At 45.6% G+C, this 20351-nt stretch overlaps 1 protein-coding gene across 2 annotated transcripts in view; it reads right to left on the bottom strand.

Annotated features, from left to right (window-relative positions):
* The window catches only part of SRRD (SRR1 domain containing), a 106862-nt gene that overhangs the window by 26563 nt on the left and 59948 nt on the right, over window positions 1–20351 (bottom strand). For both annotated transcript variants that reach the window (XM_085635660.1, XM_085635659.1), the window contains exon 6: window positions 14250–14348. In XM_085635660.1, the coding sequence (XP_085491786.1) occupies window positions 14250–14348 (99 nt within the window). The remainder of the gene's footprint in view (window positions 1–14249; window positions 14349–20351) is intronic.

Below are 20351 nucleotides of genomic sequence, written 5' to 3'. Positions count from 1 at the left end.
TTTCAAAGGAGCACATACACACAAAATAGTTCTCTTCACTGCCAGGGACTGCAATGTCAGTGTGCTTTTTAAGACCAAAAATATATTTGCTTTCAGTCATTGTTTTTTTAAAAAAGTTTTCTTCAATGTTGTCGACAGCTTAGCAACTATCCCCTCAAAAAGTTTAACAAGAACCATGACAGATTATTCAGGCATTTACAAAACCAAAAGGCTGCCAATTTTATTGGTTTTGCCAATGCTTATTGTATTTACAGTAGGGGCCTCTGGTTTTAAGGAATTTAGTCCATCGGATAGAGAAGGAAAGGGGAGGCAGCAAAGGTTTTGACTAAAAGGCGTAGGGGCTGCCAGAAGAGAAGAATAACACTCGAATACTATGGAATGTTTACATCTGCCTGGAGTTTCCCTTTTAAGTCAAAGAAATTCCCAGCGGGGCAGCGCTTTCTAAGAACTCGGCTGTATATCTGTTTCTAAGAAGCGTGAAAGATAAACATTTTTTATTTTTAAAAGAGGAGTGCCTTGCATGTTTTGGTATGAGTGAGCCTGGTCCGCAGAAGTGGCCAATAAGAGAGTAGCAAACTCACTGACCCCTTGGTCGTACTCTCTGATTAGATCCAGTTGGGGCCTCTCAGCTGCTCACAGCACAAAGTGCCCAACAAAAAAAAAAAAGTTAAAGTTACCAGATGGCTCAATGCCGCCAAAAACGCACCTCTTCAATCCTGGTCCTTTAATTTACCCATTATTGTTTCCAGGTTTGTTAGTTCTAGTGGATGAACTAATGCTCAGCTGGACTACGACTCCCAGGATTCATTAGGCTATTAAGGAGCAGATGTGGGGAAACGGCCAGAGTTGCCAACTTTGGAAATGGGAAGCTAGGTTTGAATCTTTGCGTCGGCTCAGAATCCTGTAATTCTGGCACATTATTTTAATCTCTGCGTGCCTACAAAGAATCTGTCCTAGTATAATGTAAGTGGTGCTCATGTAAAGCGCTCTGATTACTTCGGATTAAATTTGTGCTACTTAAAAATGCACACAGAAAATACACCAAGGCGGCAAAGTGATTGGTGGCAGATCATTTGGTTAACTAATATAGTGCCTTGCGTGTTTTGGGATGTATGAGCCTGGTCCGCAGAAGTGGCCAATAAGGGAGTAGCGAACTCACTGACCCCTTGGTAGTACACTCTGATTGGATCCCGTTGGGGCCTCTCATAGCTGCTCACAGCACACGTATGCAAAACAATAACAAGCGCGCCCTCCCGGCCGCGAAAGGTAGAGAACTCGTGCATGCAGAGCGTTTGCCTGGCGGGACCGAGCAGCGGCAGGCGCGATAATTGCAAACAGATGGCGGCGCCGCTGCTCGCTCCCGCAGGGCAAACGCTCTGCATGCACGAGTACTCATTGGAAACAGTGCAAAACATGCAATAGTTTCCAAGAAAGTACAGAGCGATTCCAAGAGGTCCCTCCCATGCAGCGATTGCGCGCTGCGTAGGCGAGACCTAAAAACCCAGTAAAGTTGGCAACAGGAACAAGTGGTGGCCTAGTGGTAGAGTACAGGAGGATGTAATTGGGTGTTTCAAGAGGCAATAGGTCTTTACGCATATAGACCGACCACTCGTAGAGGAGGTTTCACAAGAGGGTATGGTCAGCGAAAAGGCTGTCCACATGGTGAGTACGGAGACTTGTTTTAGTTTTTCCCAGTTAGTGGGGGGAGGCAGAATAAAGAGTGTATGGTGATGAATATGCTAGAGGGTTTGGGTTTCCTTATAAACTGGAGAAGTCAATAATGGAGATAAATAGAACTTTGGAGTCCTTGGGATTTGAGGTCAACAGTTCAGGCTATATTATGGTTGCCAGAGAAGAAAGTAAAACTGAAAAAAGTGGTACATCAGGTGTTTTCAAAGGATGAAGTGGATTTGAGAGCCCTGACAAGGGTAAGAGGATTGTCATTACAGAGCTTTACAGCGGAACAAGGCATGTTGCTTGTGGAATGGTCAATAGTGTGGAGACAAGGTGGCCTCATCAGTGGAAGTGAGACAGTGGCTGAATTGGTAGTTCAAAAATACTGGCGGTATGGAATAGTCTAGCTCTGTTAGAGACACAATAAGCCTGAATTTGATACTAGAGACAGGTGTGAGATACATAATTGCGGGCTTGGCTAGGAGTTCTGGGGCTAGCAAAAGTATGGTCAAGGAGAAAGCACAGCACATAAATTATTTGGAAATGAAGGTTAGTTATCTTGTATTAAGGAGTTTTCATTGTATTTTAGAGAGGAGCTTGGTGTTGTTGAGAGTACACAATATTTCCTCAATTTGATAAAAATCGCCTAGGAGTAAACAGATCAAGAACATCTTTTGAACTGGCAAAGGAAATTTGGCCCCATTGACTAAAAACACAAAATATCTATTAGATAAGAGAACTTACCAGGTTAGGACAATTCTGTGATGCATTGGAACTCTAGGTCTTTGAAGGATTACAGCAATTGGAAGTTGAACTCTAAATATTTTGAGACAATCAAGAGAGTTTGGGGTCCTTTGGGGAAAAATCTTTTTGTGTCTTCTCAACTGGAGAGCTATTAAAATTTGATCAAAGACCTGGGTGCCTTGGGTGCCGATGCATTTCAGCAGGCGATTGGAGGAGTTTGGGATGTGCTTTTCTGGAGGTTATTCTGCTTTCGACTGGAAGCCACTGGAGATCGCGGAGGTGTTGGGTGATGGGACTGTGAGGGGATGTAGAGGATCAGTCTGGCTGCGGTGTTCTGGACAGTCTGGAGTCGGCGAAGGAGTTTCTTGTTGATTCTGGCATAGAGAGCATTACCGTAGTCTAGTCTTCTGCAGATGAGTGAGTGCATGACAGTTTTTCTGGATTCGGATGGGATCCATCTGAAGGTCTTTCGAAGCATGCGGAGGGTGTAGAAGCAGGTTGAGAAGATGGTGTTGATCTGGCGGTTCATTGTGAGCAAAGACTCTAATATGATGCCGAGGTGTTGTGCGTGGTCGGTTGGGGAGATTTCCGAGGGCCACCAGGAGTCGTTCCAATGCGAGGGGGTGGAGCCAAGGATGAGGACTTATGTCTTTTCGGAGTTGAGTTTCAGGTAGCTGTTCTTCATCCAGGTGGCGACGGCTTTCATCCCTTCTCGGAAGTTATGTCTGGTGATGTTGGGTTTGTTGGTGAGGGAGAGGATCAGCTGGATGTCGTCGCATATGAGACTATGTTGAGCCCGTGGTTTCTGACGATGGTTGCGAGGGGGGCTATGTATACATTGAAGGGGGTGGAGCTGAGGGAGGAGCCCTGGGACACTCCACAGTTGGTCTCTGCCGATTTCGAGAGGTAGAGAGGGAGTCTAACCCGCTGACTCTGCCGGTGAGGAAGGAGCGGATCCAGTCGAGGGCCTTGCTGCAGATGCTGGCATCGTGGAGTCTGGTGACATGGGTGTGATGGGAGAGGATGTTGAATGCAGCCAAGAGGTCCAGGAGGATGAGGCCTACCATTTAGCCCAGGTCGAGGAGGGAGCGGATGTCATCAGTGGAGGCGAGTAGGGCAGTCTCAGTGCTGTAATTGCTTCAGAATCCGGATTGGAAGATGTCCAGGATGTTGCTAACTTTGATGAAGTTTGCTAGCTGGTTGTTGATGGCCTTTTCAATTACCTTGGCTGTGAAGGGAAGCAGTGAGATGGCCTTGAACTTCTTAAGGTCCATCCAGTCTGCAGAGGGTTTCTTCAGGAAGGGGTTGACTTTGGCATGTTTTCAGTCATCGGGGAAGGTGGTGGTCTCAAAGGAGCAGTTGATCATCTGACGTAGTTCGGGTGCAATGGTAGTGGTGGCTCTGTGGAAGATGTGGTGTGGGCAGGAAATAGAGGGGGCTCCGGAGTGGATGCTTTTTTTTATGGTCTTCAAGGTGTTTTCTGTTGTGAACAGGATCCATTTGAGCAGGGTCTGTTGGGTGGCGTTTCATGAGGAGGGAGCTGGAGCGGTGAGGTGGTCTTGGTTGTCGAAGTTGTCGAAGATCATCTTGATCTTGTGGTGGAATAAGGTGCTGAGTCTGTTGCAGAGGTCTTGGGAGGGTGGGACGTCTGTTGTTTCGCTGCAGGTTTTGGCTTATTCCTTGAAGAGGGAGAACAGTTCTTTGGTGTTGTGTGCGTTGGTGAGGATTCTGTCTTGGAGGGATTTCTTCCTGTGGATTTGACGAGTTGGTGGCGTGCTGCTTTGTAGGCGTTGCGTGTTTACGGGGTTTTGTTGTTCCTCCATGTCTTTTTGAGTCACCTGCAGGAGCGTTCGGATTTGTGGAGTGCAGGGGAGAACCAACTTGCTTTCTTGATGTGTCTACTGGTAGCTTTCTTGAGGGAGACGAGTGTGTCGGCGCAGTTCGTAATCCAGCAGTGGAGGTAGCGTGCTGCGGTGTTTGCATCTGACATAGTCGGCGGTGGGGTGCTGACAAGGGCGGAGGTGAGCTGGTCTTTGGTGACTTTGTTCCAGCTTCTGTGGGGGAGGCGTTTGGCGCACTTGTGTACGGTGTTTTAAAGAAATGGATGCAGTGGTGATCGGACCAGAGGAGTTCTGTGGAATAGCGGTAGGAGACACTGTTTCCTCTAGTGAAGACGGGGTCGAGTGTGTGTCCCGCTGTGTGCGTGGGGGTGGTGACTAGTTGTTTCAAGCCTATGTAGGCGATGTTCTCTAGAATGGAGGCTGTGTTTGAGTCTTCTTTAGAGAGTCATCGTCTCAAGTTACCAAAACAAAAAGCTAGAAGCTAGCTTGGAATGTATGGGTATGTTGGTGCATGGAAACATATGTGTATCCCTGGAAGTTCCTGTGGTTAATTTAGCACATTTTACAAGAGCCCCTTTTGGTAAGGAATCTAGGTTTCTAATTTGTAATGCACCTGTGGTGGCAGTAGACCATACTTTAATAAAAAGGTAGAACAACTGGAAAGGATGGTTTGGTCTGTAGAGTGGTGAAAGGAATGAAGTTGAGTAGATCTTTAAACGCTGTAGGAAAAATGTTTTCATTCTTTTTAGCATTATCAAGGAATGCTTTCCTAATTTTGCACCAGATTAGTTGGAAATTGCCAACTCTTTGTGTGTTTGGTGCATTTTTACAAGAGTATCAGCCGTGAGAGGTTTTCCTACTAGTAATCTCCAGGTTTCACCTAAACACACCTAGTCTAGGATGTGAAGTCATACGTAGCCTTAGAGTAATTGCTGTTTGAACATGGAACATGTTGGACTGCAAATGCATTTGGCCGACTCCTTCTAGCATTGTGCGGGTTAAGTCAGCATTTGCCGCACCATTTTGCCTTTAGCCACCATTTTGTACTGTGATCGAAAGTAAGCTTTTGTCTCATTCACTGTCTGCCTCAGCGAAAAGCTGCTTCGAGTTATTTCTTCTTATCGTATTCAAGGTTGAATCCTAATGCATAGCTTATCTGCCCTCACATGCCTTTCCTCTACCGTAGCCATGTTCCCACACTAGAGAGCGTTGAGCTTGAACAAGACAACCTTAAAAATGTGATAACATGTACTCGTTCTGCATGTGGTAGCGCATCCTTCTGTACCTCCTTTGTTCATCATTGCCCAGGCTGGACAATTCAAGTCTGGTTGGGTCTTTAGGGGTGTTGGAAATGCATATTATGTTTTACCAAGTGCCCTGAAGTCAGACCCCTCGGTAGCATCTACGGAGGCTAGTCTGACTGGACTTCGCTCGAGCGCAATTGCTAATAAATAACTTGGTTTGTATTCACTACTGTCTCACCGACTGTTCATTTCTTGGAAGGCAGAGAGGTGGTCGGGAGTGACCCGGGTGGCCCTAATCGGGTCACTTCCTTCAGTTGGTGCCCGAACAGGGACTCCATTGGGCGGATCCATCTTCGCCCACGGACGGGTGAGGAGAACGGGGCCACGTCTGGTCGGATCGGGGATCCCTGCATGATAGAGCCTAGTACTCGCACTTGCCCCGCCTGTCTGATCGGGCGGTGCCTCACCTGCGGTCATCCCGCCTGGGGTCCTGAAAGGCATAACCCTTGGATCTGACCGTTTGGTCCGAAGAGTCATCAGTGGAGAATAACTTTGTTCGACCTGTGTGCACCAGGTGAGTTTGTCTTGATTCTTGGTGAATATGGCGCCATTTTAAATAATCTTGGGTATGGTCTGGAGACCATTTCTTGGCTTGCTTGAACTTGGTTGATCTGCAGACTGTTTAGATACAGGGTGTCTGCGGACACTCTGCCAGGCAACATAATGAATTTGGCTTACTCTTGAAAATGCCTGGGGCTTGCGCCTGTCTCTTTGGTGCAGTCGGCGGACTGACTTTTTGTTTCCTTTTTGTTTTTTTTAAAGCGGTCAGAGGGCCAACTCTTAAAAAAAAAAAATAATGGGGGGTATATTTGCGACTTATTCGTGTGGTACGAATAGTGAATGTGTCGTCTACTAAGATACCTTGTTTGAGTAAATTGTGGTGTTTGGGGTGCCGTTGCTGTTGTGTTGAGGCTCGACTGGAGGAAAGACAACCTGCACCTCAGGAAGGAAACCCGAACTTTGATATGTACGTTAAGCACGGCATTGGCCCTATTAGGTTTAGTACACTATGGCACAAATATACGAGGGACAATGCCGAGCTGCAGTGGCCACTAAAAGGTACCTTTGATTAACAAAAACTGAATTTCCTGCAGGATAAATTTTTGCAAAACGAAGTAGACAGTCAATGTTTGATTCTCTTCAGGTATGGCAAAATGAAGCTAGACAAAAGCGCATGAAAGTAGAAAAAGAGGCCCGGAGAGGGAAGATGCAGACAGTGACTCAGAAAGCAGTAGCGTATAATAGAGAGAAAGTAAAAAAGGTATAGAATGTGCTGATAGAAAGTTTAGATTGCAATGTGATAAATCTTATGTCGCCCAAAAGGAAGGCGATACATTCATGGAGGAGTTGTAAGATGCTCAACCTCCACCTCCCTATGTCCCGCAGAGAATATACACTGTTGCCCTGATGCCTCAGTCTTCCGCCCCTCCTGCTTACACTACTGGTTCTTCTGCTGTAGATCTGCCTGCTTCAGCTACTGCACCTCCTGCTCTTTCTCTAGCTTCACAAGCCGCAGATGCAATGACTGCAAGTCTCCCTGCTACGCCTATCGTTTCAGCTTATGCTCTCTCTCCATCCCTCACCCACTCAACGCAGCCATTAATAAAACTGGTGCCTGTCCCTTCATCTATTGTGTCTTCCTCAAATGTCTCTTCTCTGACATTGCGGAGTATTGGGATGCCGGTATGTGGACCGGGTGAAGGGAATTGGAAACCAGCTCGAGAACTAATGGGGCGGGTGCTGATTCGATCTGATGTGGGGAACGAAGAGAAAAAGATGGTGGCTGATCAGGCCGCACAGTGGGCCCGGAATCTGATTTACAGCGTGGAGGATGTGTGGAGTGTGGTGAAAGATTATGAGCTGTTGGGGCAACAGCATGCCCTCAAGCGTATGTCGGCCATACTAATAGGGTTGTGGGGGCAGTGTTTCAATAGTGCCTCACCTCAGATAATTTATGACATCTGGGACTGTGTGTATGCTGCCGACAAGGCTCCTAACAACGTTTTTAGTAATGTTGGCACACTGATTGGTTATCGAGGTAGGTTACAACAGAAAACACCTACGACAGTGTCCCAGTTCCCGATCAGGAAGTACATCCTATTTTTCACCCTGAAATACCGGAGCTGTGTCATCAGCATGATGCCGTTAACAGATAGCGAGTAGAGGCTCACTTTCAAGAACAATGGGTTTAAACTCCATGGAAAAGGAGTGAGGTTTTAGCTCTTAAGAGTCAGTTGCCAGACCCTAAGAAAAATCTGACTGCATATTACAAAGAATTGACAGAGGCCGCCTCGTCAATAGTGAGGACATTGGCAGATATTGAGATGTTTTTCGGTTTGCTGGTACCGGTGGATATTTGGAGGCAGGTGCATACACAGGACCACGTTGTGGAGTTGGGCGGCACTTGGGCAGAGATCAGGGCATGGGATTAAGAGAGGAAGCCTGGTGAGAAGCCTAGGGCTGAGATACTAACTTTGCTGCGTCGTATTATTACTTTCATACATTCCCTCTATAAGGGTAGATTGGGACATGTTAGCAGCATGTCGTCAGAAGAAAGATGAAAGTGTATCTGATTTTTTTTACTAGATTTGAAGGTGTGTTTTGGGATTTCAGTGGGCAGGATTTATCAATGGAGAGAGGTGTCCGATTCTTCATTAATAGATTTGTTCCGAACCTGCTTCCCGAGATCGCAACTCGGTTACAGGCTTCGGAGAGCACTTGGACTACATCCTCCCCATCAGTGATATTGAGTATGGTCCAGTATTATGAGCAAAGGGAAAATGAGGAGAAGGAGGGGGTGGAGAAGAAAAATAAAGAGTTGAAGACGAAGGTGTTGATGCAACAGGCAGCTAGGGGGAACGGTAGAGAGCGTGGCACCGGTCCGGCCCGACATGTGCCCCGCACTAGCAGAAACAGTGCACCTGTGGGGCCGAACCAGTGTGCATATTGTAAGAAGGAAGGACACTGGCGTAGTGAGTGCCTGGAGTTGTTACAGAAAGTTGTGGCCCCCACAGGAGGGGGTCCTCGCGGACGGGGTCGTGGTGGAGGTGGTTGGGATGACGTTCAGTCAGGTGAGTTATCGCAGGGTCGCTCTAATCAAAACTATTTTGATGACCCTCGAGGAAGACAGTACTATCACGATGATTATGATATGGACGAGGTGACAGGGATGTCTTACAGCTAGGACAGCCAGGGACAGGGTGAGGGACCAGTTCACATACCTGTAGATCAGCGTGGTCCTTATGTCACAACGGATTTGCACGGCTCGGTTAAAAGGTTTTTGGTGGATGCAGGTGCAATGAATAGCTCTGTTTCTTATTCGCTGGTCCCTGGGGCAGCTCTGTCTGGCAAAAATAATGTTTCAGTAGGCTTTTCAGGCGTACCGGTGGTGAGCTCCATTTCCAAACCCCTTGCTTTGACTATTGGCCCTTTTACCGTAGATTCACCATTCTTATTAACAAAATATTGTGGAGAGAATTTGATGGGACTAGATTTGTTGAAAAAGTTGCTTGCAACAATTGTTTGTTCTCCGTATGGTGTCTATATAAGGATGGGACCAAATGTGGCTAGTACCAAACAGTGTTTTTCCAAAGATGCGCCACTCCCTGCTGAATTCAAGGATGTGCCCCCCACATTGTGGGCTACAGGTGATACAGTGGTGGGGTTGTTGCAGATACCGCGGGTCTCTATTAAGGTCAAAGACAATGCGGTGTTGCCTCGTATTCCTCAGTACAAAATATCGCAGGTAGGGGAGCGAGCTCTGTTGCAGATTATACAGGATTTGATTAAGTCAAGAGTTGTTGAGAAGACAGCAGCAAATGTGTGTAATAGTCCTATTCTTCCCATTCTTAAGAAGGCACCCTTGGATTCCTCTGATGCTCATCCTGATATCTATCATTTTGTGATTGATTTGCGTGAGGTTAATAAAATAGTGGTCCCTCAGTTTCCAGTGTTCCCGGACATCACCGCCCTTCTGATGACGATTCTTTCCACTGGCAAATTGTTTTTTGGGATTGATTTGAAAAATGCTTTCTTTAGCATTCCAATTCATCCAGATAGCAGGCACCTTTTAGGATTTACTCTGGCCGGTAGAAGTTTCCTATTCTGTCGCGCTCCTCATGGTTATACTGAAAGTCCTAGCATATATAGCCAAGCTTTGAAAGGCCAATTGGATTCTCTCACACTTCCCCCAGGTAATGTATTACTGCAGTATGCGGACGATCTCCTGATCGCTTCTGACACTGAAGAAGGTTGCAAAGATTCAACGGTCAAATTATTACTACATTTATGTTATGAACCAGCAGGCGAGCGCTGGCAGAGAAACGAAGTTGTTCGCTCGCCGCGCCGCCCGAACTACACCTCCCATGATGCTTAGCGCATCTCGCGAGAATACGCGACCAAGACGCATAAAGCAGGAAGTCCGTTGTGGATTTAATCGGCCTGCATTTGTCGGCAGGCGGAGAGAGCGAGGCACTCGCTTTGGATGTGTTCGGCCTGCGGGGTGGGGGCGTATAGCCTGAAAAAGACCATAGTCCTACAAGACGGTCATCTGCGACCGGAGATCGCAGACCAAAGAAACCCATTGGGCAGTGCTCTACACTGCCAGCATTGCAAGAAATACACAAATTTAAGTTACCGGTGACAGTAGCACACGAGGGGAAGAGTGTGGTGAATGCATGATGTGGGCTTGCAGTAACTGTGATGCAACACCTTGTCGTATGGTCTAATTGGTGTCTTCTCTGACTCTATCTTAACAGGGGTTAATACGAGTGGTAGAGGGCTACGCTCTACCCCTGTGATGCACGGTGGAGTCAAGTGGAGGGTAGGTGCTGATTCATGCTGTAGGGCCTGATTACCCAGAGTAGGGTCATGTTGTGGAGTTGATCTTGGTTTGTTTCTCGTTACTACAGAAAAACCCCCACTACAAGCAAGGTTCGCCCACCTCTCAAACAACCCTCAACTTTATTTTACTGTCGCCATCTTAAGAATGGATGATTATTTTCCTTTACAGGTATAGGGGATAGGGGATCTAGCAGGTCCAGAAAACGAGTGTTGATTCCTACATTTGTTTGAGGTGATCCTTACCAGTGTGTGTTCTGTTCTTTCTCTTTACAGATCTCTCTCCCTGGCGTTCCCTTCCTTTCCTACCCCCACTTGATCCTTCCGCTGACCTGTGCCATTACGACAATCAGGCTTGGTTAGATCAAGAGGTGGACCCCTCAATCATCAACCCGATCCTGAGGACTGGTCGGCGCAACAATTTAGCACAGCATGGGCATAAAATGTCCCTTTCAAAGTTTCAATATTGTCAACAGGAGGTCACCTACTTAGGTCACCTACTGTCGAAGGAGGGAAGGAGACCCACCTGAACACATTAGTGCGATTGTTAAAATGCCCATTCCTCAGACCCAAAGGGACGAGCGTGCCTTTATAGGTATTACTTCGTACTGTCACCATTGGATTGTTAACTTTTCTTTACTAACAAAACTGCTGTGTCAGCTAACCACTAAAGATGTGCATGAACCCTTGCCCTGGACGCCTGAAAGTCAACAAGCTTATGAGCAATTAAAAGTTGCGCTTTGTTCTGCACCTGTGCTTGGCACCCCAGATTATGTTAAGCCGTTCGTGTTGTACATACACAAGGCGGCTAGTTGTGCCTTTTCAGTTTTAACACAAGCCTTTGGAGGTAAGCAGAGGCTGTGTGCTTATTTTTCCTCTTTGCTTGATAACGTTGCAAGAGCCCCCCACCCCCCCCCCGAGCTGTACACGAGTGGTAGCGGCTGTGGCCGTCTCTATCCGACAATCAGTGGGGCTCTTTCAGTGGGGCTCGTCCTTGCTACCGATCTCACAGTTATGGTACCTCATGCTGTGGACACACTTTTGAACAAAACAAAGACACAGCACCTCACCAGTGCACGTCTGACCAGCCATGAACTGACCCTCTTTATGCCACATGTCACAATGAAAAGATGTGCCACTCTGAACCCAGCCATGTTACTACCCCTCCTTTCTGACAGTGAGGACAGAGATATACATGATTCTGATTTACAGAAGAGGAGACGAAGGGACAGGTAGACCTGACTGAAGTTCCTTCATCTGACCCACAAGGGGAACTATTGGTCGATGGCTCTTGTTTTAAACTACCAGATGGCACTACCACTGCAGAGTACGCTATTACTACGCTGCATACTGTAGTTAAGACATCACATGTTCCTTATCAATCGGCCCAAGCTGCAGAACTAGTTGCGAGTTAAGTGAGGGTCTGACTGTCAATATTTATACTGACAGCCAGTACGCCTTTGGGTTGTCCATAATTTTGGGTGGCTCTGGGCGGAGAGGGGATTCTTGACTTTGCATGGGTTAAAAATCCAGAATGGCCCACTGATACACAGGCTTTGGTCAGCTCTGACACTTCACAAAAAGCTAGCAATAGTGAAGTGCAGCGCCCACAAGGCAATTGCTGATTATGTGGGGAGGGGAAATGTGTTTGCAGATCAGACATCTAAGCAGACAGCTCGATCTAAAATGAAAAAAATGTTTGTGGCAGGTCCTGCTAGATGGGTACCCGACGGTGCGATGTTTGAAGATACATTGGAGAATGTTAAAGAGATTCAAAGCGAAGCAACAATTTAGGAGTTAGCAATATGGCAGGAGAGAACAGGGCGTTTAGACGAGGAAGGGTCTTGGACTGATAAGTCAGAGATGTTATCAAATGCACATGTACTCCCCGTAGTCACAATGGCGCACGGTCCAGCTCACATTAGTGCAAAATGGAAAATGTAAGCCGTTAGATCCTGTATGGTGGACCGATAACATCCCTAAGGTAGCTGCTCATCTGGTGAAGTACTGAATGGCCTGCATGATGCATAATCCTGGAAGAGCCACTCCTACACCTTCTGGTAACTTTGCACCACCTTCCTTCCCTTTCGAGATTCTCTAGATGGACTTCATCGAAATGGAACGAGTCAACAATTTGAAATATACGTTAGTGGTTGTTTGTGTGTTCAGTAAATGGATTGAAGCTTACCCCACTAAAGAGAACACAGTCATAGCGAAGGGGAAGGCACTCTTAAAAGAGTACTTTACACGTCTTGTTTGCCCCGTTTGATTTGGAGTGACAATGGAAATCACTTCAACTCAAAGGTTATCCAGCTCGTGTGCGATGATTTGCACATTAAGCAGAAATCCCATGCAGCAAACCATCCCCAGTCGGTGGGTTTGGTTGAGAAGTACAATGGTACTCTCAAGCTGAAGATGGCAAAGATGAAGGAAAGCACAGGATTGCAATGGCCAGATGTGTTATCCCTAGCCCTGTTGCCCATAAGGGCGACAGCCCACTCTAGAACAGGATTGTCACCATACGAGGTTGTTATCGGCCACTCTGCAAATGTCTGAGGAGTCCCACGACCCCGTCGTTTTTCCGAGATAGACTACCCCTTGCTGGTGGACCACTTGTGCGAGTTTACAAAACATTTGCGTTCTATTCACTAACAGATTTACGAGGCTCTACCGCCAATACCTGAGGGGCCAGGTCACGATATTGGACCCGGTGATTATATCCTGGTGAAGAACTACCAGAGAAAGGGGAGTTTGGAACCGCGCTGGAAAGGACCTCTGCAGGCCCTTCTCGCCACAGGGACGGCAGTGAAGGTGGACGGCCGGAAGCATTGGATCCATTCATCTCACTGCCGGAGAGTCCCGTTACCCCTCCCCTACAACCAGTGGGTCCTGGACCGCGACCACGAGACAGAGAAGGTACCAAGATTTGTCCCCTTTTCTGATGCTCGACTGACATGGGCACAAACCGAGGAGGAAAACTACGCTGCCTTGAATGAGGCAGCCCCCAGAAGTAAGAACTGCCCAGGATCCTCCTCCTTCTGGACCACAGGAGCTGGAGTCTCCGTCGTTTGGCCCGGAGTGGCTAGGTACAATTTATGCCCCCGACAGAGGGACAGTGCACCAAATGAAAAGTCAGATTAGTAGGTATGGACTGCATGTCAATGTACACTGCTCTTAATGTTTTAGACCAATGATACTCAAAAGTATGGCACGGGGTCCGCTTGCAGCCCTCTTGATCTTTACATGCACCCTCTCTCACCCTGGTGAACAGCAGCACGAGCTGCTCTAAACTAGTTGAGCACTAACTAATATTCAAAAAATAATGTTGAATAAACAGGCAAGCATTTAGTTGCAGATTAAATGAAGTTATGAAGTAACTACGGTGGTATGCTGCACCACTTAACTTTAATTAAACTGCAAATAAATGCTTGCCGGTTTATTTACATTTTTTTTAGACCTCCTTAACAATCCCTGAATCATCCCAGCCCCTACTGCCACCCTGCTGGCATCAGCGAGGCCCTCGGTCACACTACAGACTATACTTTGTGGCCACTGGGCAAATGTTTGTGAGTACCCATGTTTTAGACTATTAACCCCTTGTGTGCCCATGACGAGCTGGACTCGTCATGGGCCGCGGTTGCGCTGTGCCCATGACAAGTCCAGCTCGTCATAAACCCCGCCCGCTAATGTAACGGCCGGCACAGGGCATGGAAAGGGCGTGGCACACAAGGGGTTAAAGGAGGGGAGCTTAAAATATTCATAGTGTGTATTGCTCTCTTTATTCTTTACTAACGTGCTGTATAACAAAATAGTAACTATGCACATTTCATAGGTTTGTTTTCCTCACCTCATTTTCCAGTATAGCAGACAAGCCCAAAATCTTGAGAACTTCAAGTTCGGAGCTCGTAAAAGATGGATCATAAATGTGACAGTGACATTTCAGTATCTGTATGAAAAAAAACATAATTCAGATTCAGTATATAACTGAGGTAAAACTAAAAGATATTACATTAATGGAAGCTCACCAGTGTGCCAGAGACGGTGAATAAACCAAGGGTAAGAAACAACCAAATGAAGTGAGAAAAATAATATTTGATTGTTGTACCCCAGTCCATATCAGTGATAACATCAAAGGTATGCATATACCAATACTCCATTACAAAGGAAAAAACAACAAAATATGTGCAGACACTGGCTTAATTATTCACCAAATTATTTAGATGCACCACAAGTACCAGATGTAGCCGTAAATGACTTATACTATTTTATAGAAACAGGATCTCCAAACATTTACATCTACAAAATGAACATATGAAATTAGTCATGCAAGAAGGGCTTTCCAGTCATGAGAGAATGTGTTTAAAGTGAATACAGTGAACCCAATGGTTTTCCACACTTAATAGAAATGCCTACAATGCTTTGTGTATTTATTTATGAGTGGTTTCATACAGCGCTGTCATTACGAGTGTGCTTTACGGTATAATACAAACAACGACAGTATTGTCTTAAATTGAAATAATGAAAACATTATAAATGAGGGACAAAGGTGAGGGGTAGGGCATAGTCAGATAGGTTGAACAGATGGAATTAAACAGGAACACATTCAAAACGGTAAGGGTGGACCAATAAAATGTCAATAGTTTGAGAGAAGAAGGAGAGGAAGAATATCTGAGAGCAAAAATAGTGAGGCAGTAAGAGATAAACAATTATACAATCAGGACTTTACGGTTAAATGCAGTATAAAGTCTTTAGGTGCTGACAGAAAGATAAGAAGGTTGATTTATTCCTCCAGGGTCAACATACCACAGAGTAGCAGCAACAAAAGCGCTGCTTACTATGGGCATATCTGGAAATACTTTCTATACCTACAGATCTCCCAGTTATAGTGCTTCTTAGTTTTATCATGAACAGAAGGTTTTTCTGTTGGTGGAGCATTTGTCAGTGTAAAGTTAGGGATATGCATGGAAATCTTTAGAACTATACAAATTAGACCCTGGAACTTGAATATTGATTGTTGTTATTAAACAAGACCAACGTGAAACATCTTTAGTCTCAAAATGCAAATAGTATCCAAATACCAGGTTGCCTACTAATAGTAGAACACATAACAATCCTTCCACAACATTAATAGTTTACAACAGATGGTGCTGTTTAATTAGCTCCCAAAGACATCCTATTCTAAGAACAACGGTATTAGCAAGTACTCAAAAAGTTCAGAACCAGAATTAAATACCATATACATGACCAGTAATGAGTGCCTTACAATTGTATCAAAAGGTGGTTTTATAAGAAATACATCATATGTACAAACTACATCTATTCTACAAAAATTAATGAATCATAACAAATTATTTCATAAAAAAGTATAAACATAAAATAAATACACCTAATCAATATAATTAAATAAGAAATACACTTTCCAAATGACACATTTACCATATTCACATGAATCATCCACCAATACAAGTTATTCAGTCTTCCCATCAATCCTTGTATTATCAAGATGGTGATCAAATTTTCCTAGAATAACTGACTAAAGAATAAGGACATTCTCAAAATACTTGAAAATATTCTAAATATTTCTACATTTCTAAACAGTGTTATTTAGAAAAACATTGTCCCAGCCCAGTGTTGACCTAGCATAGGCCTTCATCAGGTGAATCATGTGGTATCCTACTAATTGCAAGACAACAGCCTACTTCGCTGGTTAAGGTACAACAGAGTCCACCCAAACAGGATAAACAAAATAGCAAACATTTTCCTAATCCGTATTGAGCTTCTCACAGTAAAACATCCTGATATGTTCAGCATTTTCAATATAAGCACCAGGCCTTCTAACACAAATTATACCCATTTCCTTTTCAGAACTGGAAAGCTTCCCCACAGCTATTGCCCCAGTACTGTTGCACTTTAATTTATTATGCTAAACTGTATAATATAGTCATATAAACAGCACTTTTATGGCCTGTGAGCTTTCTCAATTGTCAAGTAAATACCTACTCACAGCCACGGTCCGTGCAGGTAACAGCGGTGGGGTGGAGGTAAGGGGGGATTTCGAGGGACAATGCCGAGGGAAAATAAATTATTTATTTAATTTCCCCTCGCATCGTCCCTCGAAATGCCCCCTTACCCGGCCCCACTGCTCACCGCTGTTACCTGCAGGGACCGCGGCTGCCTACTCTAAGTGTGTGAGCGCTTCATATAGTATCAGGGCGCACTTTAGGTGCATGCTTGAACAAGCATTGGCATAGCCAATAGGTCTCGCTTTTGGAACCTTATAAGTGTTTAGCCATGCAACAGTTGCATAACTAAATACTTACAAGGTCCCAAAAGCAAGACCTATTGGCAATGCCAATGCTTGTTAGTCCAAGTTTACAGGGAGTCGAAGTTGCTTCCTATGGTCACTGCCAGTGAACCTACAGGGGCAGCTCTCGCCAGCACCTCCTATTTAGAACCTAAACAGTCGGTTATGCTAGGGAATAAGCACACTGTTCTACTGAGCCAGCCAAAAACCTTGCAGTTTATTTTAGATCCTCAACAGTGCTTGTGCGATTGCTCCAAAAAGCACTATATCTTCACAAGCAAAAGCCAACAACTCTTCAGTATCAGATAACACCGATTGGAAAAACAATTCTGAAGAGAAAAGATTGATTACAACCAACAAAACTGGTCATAATTTTAGACTCTTATAATTGTGGGAAGCCTTTAAAAGTAACCAACTATTGTTCACACATGAGAGCAGTGGTATTACCTGTGCATATAGTGGCAGAGGGCACATACACAAGAGTGACAGGGTAATACGAACAGTCCAGTGCATTAACTATTAAACAGGCAGGAAGTATTTCAAAATTGCAGCCGAAAGTACTTTAATTAAAATGGTTTCGAGCCCGAAGACGAGGTGACCCTTAAAACTTGACATTAAAGTAGTGACTCTGCTCACAGAAGCCGATGGTAGCATGTTGACCGAGCAGAGCGCCACGTGGTGCTAGTCCCTGGATCTTCTACTGCCACCTAGGGCACACCAGGGATGGTGCCATGGTAGTTAGCTGCTAGATTACAGCTACAGAACGTGTGCATGATTTCTTGAGTCGCATTTGATTTCTGTTCTTAGCACTGCCCAGTCCCTTCTGAGCCAGGGGTCGCAGCTACGCCCTCTACCAACCCATCATTTATGTCGATACACATACATCAAGAAATGCATCTGCCAGCTATTCCGCTACAATGAGCGAGAACAGCACACAGTTAACCACAGCAATGGAGACACGAGACTTAGGTGTTCAGCAACACTAATCGAAGGCTAACCAGAACGTCTGGCAATCTGCTCGATTAGTCACTCAACAAACCTGATCAGCGCACTTCTAGCTGTCCGAGCGGACACTGGACAAGCTTCAGACAAGATAGAAGGCCCACTAACACATCACATATGAAGCTCACCTAGATCCATTCAGAAAAAACACAGGACGCCGCAGGACGGCAATACAGAACGCAGCCGGTTATTGCTTGTGGATGCACACTTCAGTCATGGTGGAACAGATAATACCCAGCTTTAAATGGACCGCCTCTTTCCTACACGCTCCAAATGCGCAATTTGAAAACGAGGCGCAAGCACGACATACAACGAAAGATTTTTAGGACTACAATATTTCACACAGAACATGCAGTGAGCATGAAGCCCAACAAACTAACCTCAAACCCCACCTCACCCCAGTTGCAGTTCGCAATAGGTCAATATTAGGAAGTGGAATGGGTTCCAGGGCGAGCTAAATGAACTGTCGGACAAAGCGAAACTACTCAAAAGGGATTTCTTGCTTTCGCAGCAAGACACTCTTAAGTAAGCAAAAAAGAAAGTCAGCACAAGCTAAATTCCCAACTCTAGGCTTAAGGGCGCCCAGAGCAAAACAATATTGCTACTTAATGGATGGCCCAGCTTGTTCTACCTAATTTCTAAATTAGAAAATTCAGCTATGACTGATGACAACGTAGCTCCTTAGTTTCAATAAAGTCAAAAAATGACAATTAAACTCAGAATACACTTTCTGTACCACAAGGACCTTTATACAAAAAAATATATATAAAGCTTACCCAAGATATAACGGGTCACATTAGACCTGCACAGAAGTCACGGAGGGGCCGAGCTTGAAATCGAGTGGATACACATCGCTACTAAAGTTGCCCAGTATTTTCTTACAAAGACTGGACGGAGTAGAATACAATATGAAAGACTGGAATAAGTAGAATTCATAATGAAAACGGCCGCTTAAAAGCAAAGGATACAACGGTAGAGACCTTTTCGATGTGACGACGGACGAGATGCCTCCAGAATGAGGAAACATTTATTGTTATTGTTATTTTGGATTTATATCGCACCCAATCACCTGCAGGTCTCTAGGCGCTCGAAATCTCTAGTTACAACAATAAGCTTGGCAGACATTGCAAGAAAGACACTCCCTGGTCTAGCTAACACTCAGAGTCCTTCTAAACAACAGTGTTTTTAGCATCTTCCTAAACCGCAGGAGGTTCCCTTCCCTGCGCAGCATCTCAGGCAGCGTGTTCCATAGCTGAGGGACTAACACAGAGAAGGCTCTGCCTCCCTTAGTTACTAATTTGTAGCGGGGGCAGACCAGTAGCTGAGAATCTGAAGATCTGAGTGTTCTCACTGGGCTGTACACAACCAAACGATCTGCAATGTAGGCTGGAGCCTGGCCGTAAATTGCCTTATGGGCCGTGCATAGGCTTTTAAATTCCACTCGCTCTTTAATGGGGAGCCAGTGCAGACTATGTAGCAGAGGGGAGGCCTTAGTTCTCCTTGGGAGTCTAAAAATAAGTCGTGCGGCGTCATTCAACACGACCTGTAGTCTATTTGTCAGGGTTTTGGGGAGTCCCAGATAGAGGGCATTCCCATAATCTAGCCTTGAAATGACAGTTGCTGCTACGATTGAGCGCATCATTGATTGAGAAAGGACAGGGGCTAACTTCCGCAATTGACGGATCACATTTGTACAGCTTCCCACCACAGAGGAGATTTGACTGGACATTGAGAGATCACAGTCCAGTTTAATCCCCAGACTCTTTACATTCAAACTTGGTTTTGGAGCAAGGCCTAACTCTGCTGGCCAGTAGAGGTCATTCCAAGGTGAGGCGGTAGATGGAATCACCAGTACCTCAGTCTTGTCTGGATTAATCTTCAACAGATTTTCAGTCATCCATTGTACAGTGTACCTCAAGATGTTCTGGGCATTAAGTTGTGCAGTCCTTGTATTGTCGACACTCAGCAACAGCTGCGTGTCGTCCGCATAATTGAAAACTCTACAGCCCTTGCTGGCCAATGATGCAATCAGAGGTTGTAGGTAGAGGTTGAAAAGGAGTGGAGACAGGGCAGAGCCCTATGGCACCCCACATTCTAGAAACCCCACCTCAGATGTTTCGTCCCCTAGTTGTATCTTTTGTGTCCTACCCAAAAGGAAGGATTGCAGCCATTTAAAGGCCAGACCTTTAATCCCAAAATCGCTCAGCCTGTCCAGGAGTAGGGCATGACTGACCGTATCGAACGCCGCTGATAGATCTAACAAAATCAGGGCGCTCGGTGTCTTACAGTCAGCCATAACTTAAACAAGTCACTCCTCTGCATCGGAGGCCTTAAGACACTGCATTGGTTGCCTCTGTCAACATGCAGGAAGTGGGATAAGGGAGGGGGTGGCAAATGGTGAGCACTTTCGCGGCCGCTTTGATGTTCTCAGTGGCCACGCGGCTCACTGAGAACATCAAAGCGGCCGCGAAATGATCACGCAGGCTGCCAAATGGTGCGCGCGCCCGGCGCACATGCACTGTAGTTGGCGGCCTGAAAGCACTAGTTTGCACTTTCAAATCCCCTGTTTACAAAAGCTCTCGCGAGAGCAGCGCTAAAGCGCTGGCTCAGGCGAGACCTAGAAAGTGGTGGCTTTAGTTTGGC

Source organism: Triturus cristatus, chromosome 11, assembly GCF_964204655.1.
Source record: "Triturus cristatus chromosome 11, aTriCri1.1, whole genome shotgun sequence".
In the NCBI taxonomy this organism is placed as follows: Eukaryota; Metazoa; Chordata; class Amphibia; order Caudata; family Salamandridae; genus Triturus; species Triturus cristatus.
The sequence above is the reverse complement of the archived record's forward strand: the minus strand, read 5'-3'. Positions and strand labels throughout refer to the sequence as shown.